This window comes from Numida meleagris, unplaced genomic scaffold, assembly GCF_002078875.1.
Source record: "Numida meleagris isolate 19003 breed g44 Domestic line unplaced genomic scaffold, NumMel1.0 unplaced_Scaffold507, whole genome shotgun sequence".
NCBI classification, from domain to species: Eukaryota; Metazoa; Chordata; class Aves; order Galliformes; family Numididae; genus Numida; species Numida meleagris.
The window spans coordinates 29,295-30,691 of NW_018364723.1; the positions used below are offsets into that span (position 1 = coordinate 29,295).

At 57.3% G+C, this 1,397-nt stretch overlaps 1 protein-coding gene across 1 annotated transcript in view; it reads left to right on the plus strand.

Moving 5' to 3' along the window:
* PFAS (phosphoribosylformylglycinamidine synthase) overlaps nucleotides 1-1,397 on the plus strand; it is a gene marked incomplete at both ends in the record, with an annotated part of 23,835 nt that overhangs the window by 18,039 nt on the left and 4,399 nt on the right. Inside the window, 1 exon segment of the mRNA XM_021383732.1 lies at nucleotides 1,193-1,397. Coding sequence (XP_021239407.1) covers nucleotides 1,193-1,397 — 205 coding nt within the window.

Sequence of the window (1,397 nt, forward strand, 5' to 3'; positions counted from 1 at the left end):
AGCCATGTTCGCAGCCATATTGGCAGCCATATTGGCAGCCATGTTGGCAGCCATGTTGGTAGCCATGTTGGGAGCCATGTTGGCAGCCATATTGTCAGCCATGTCGGCAGCCGTATTGGCAGCCATATTGGTAGCCGTATTGGCAGCCATATTGGTAGCCATGTTGGCTGCCATGTCGGACAGCCATGTCGGCAGCCATGTTGGTAGCCATGTTGGTAGCCATGTTGGCAGCTATGTTGGTCTCCACGGTGGCAGCCATCTTGGCAGCCATATTGGCAGCCATTTTGATAGCCGTGTCGGCAGCCATGTCGGTAAGCAGGTTGTTAGCCATGTCAGCAGCCATATTGGTAGGCATGTTAGTATCCATGTTGGGTGCCATATTGGTAGCCATGTCAGCAGCCATCTTGGCAGCCATATTGATAGCCATGTTGGCAGCCATGTTGGTAGCCATCTTTGTAGCCATGTTGGTAGCCATCTTGGCAGCCATCTTGGCAGCCATCTCAGTAGCCATGTTGGCAGCCATCTTGGCAGCGATGTTGGCAGCCATGTTGGTAACCATCTTTGTAGCCATATTGGCAGCCATGTTGGTTGCCATGTTGGCAGCCATATTGGCAGCCATATTGGCAGCCATGTCGGCAGCCATGTTGGTCGCCATCTTGGTAGCCATCTTGGTAGCCACATCGGTAGCCATGTCGGTAGCCATGTTGGCAGCCACGTTGGCAGCCATATTGGCAGCCATATTGGCAGCCATCTCAGTAGCCATGTTGGCAGCCATGTCGGCAGTCATCTCAGTAGCCATCTTGGCAGCCATCTTGGTAGCCATCTCAGTAGCCATGTTGGCAGCCATCTTGGCAATGATGTTGGCAGCCATGTTGGCAGCCATGTTGGTAACCATCTTTGTAGCCATATTGGCAGCCATGTTGGTAGCCATCTTGGCAGCCATCTTGGCAGCCATCTCAGTAGCCATGTTGGCAGCCATCTTGGCAGCCATCTCGGTAGCCATGTTGGCAGCCATGTTGGTAGCCGTGATGGCAGCCATGTTGGCAGCCATATCGGCAGCCATATTGGCAGCCATGTCGGCAGCCATGTTGGCAGCCATCTTGGTAGGCACGTTGGTATCCATGTTGGCAGCCATGTTGCCATATTGGTAGCCATGTCGGCAGCCCGGCCGTCATCCTTGCGTTGCCCGCAGGTGGTGGTGTGGGTGGACGGCACGGAGGTGCTGCGCGAGGCGGTGGGCGCCGTGCGGGCGCTGTGGGAGCAGACGAGTTTCCAGCTGGAGCGGCTGCAGTGCGCCCGGCGCTGCGTGGAGCAGGAGGAGGCGGCGCTGCCCCACCGCCAGGGGGCGCAGTTCTCCCTCAGCTTCCCACTCACGGCCGCCCCGGCCCTGCCGCCCC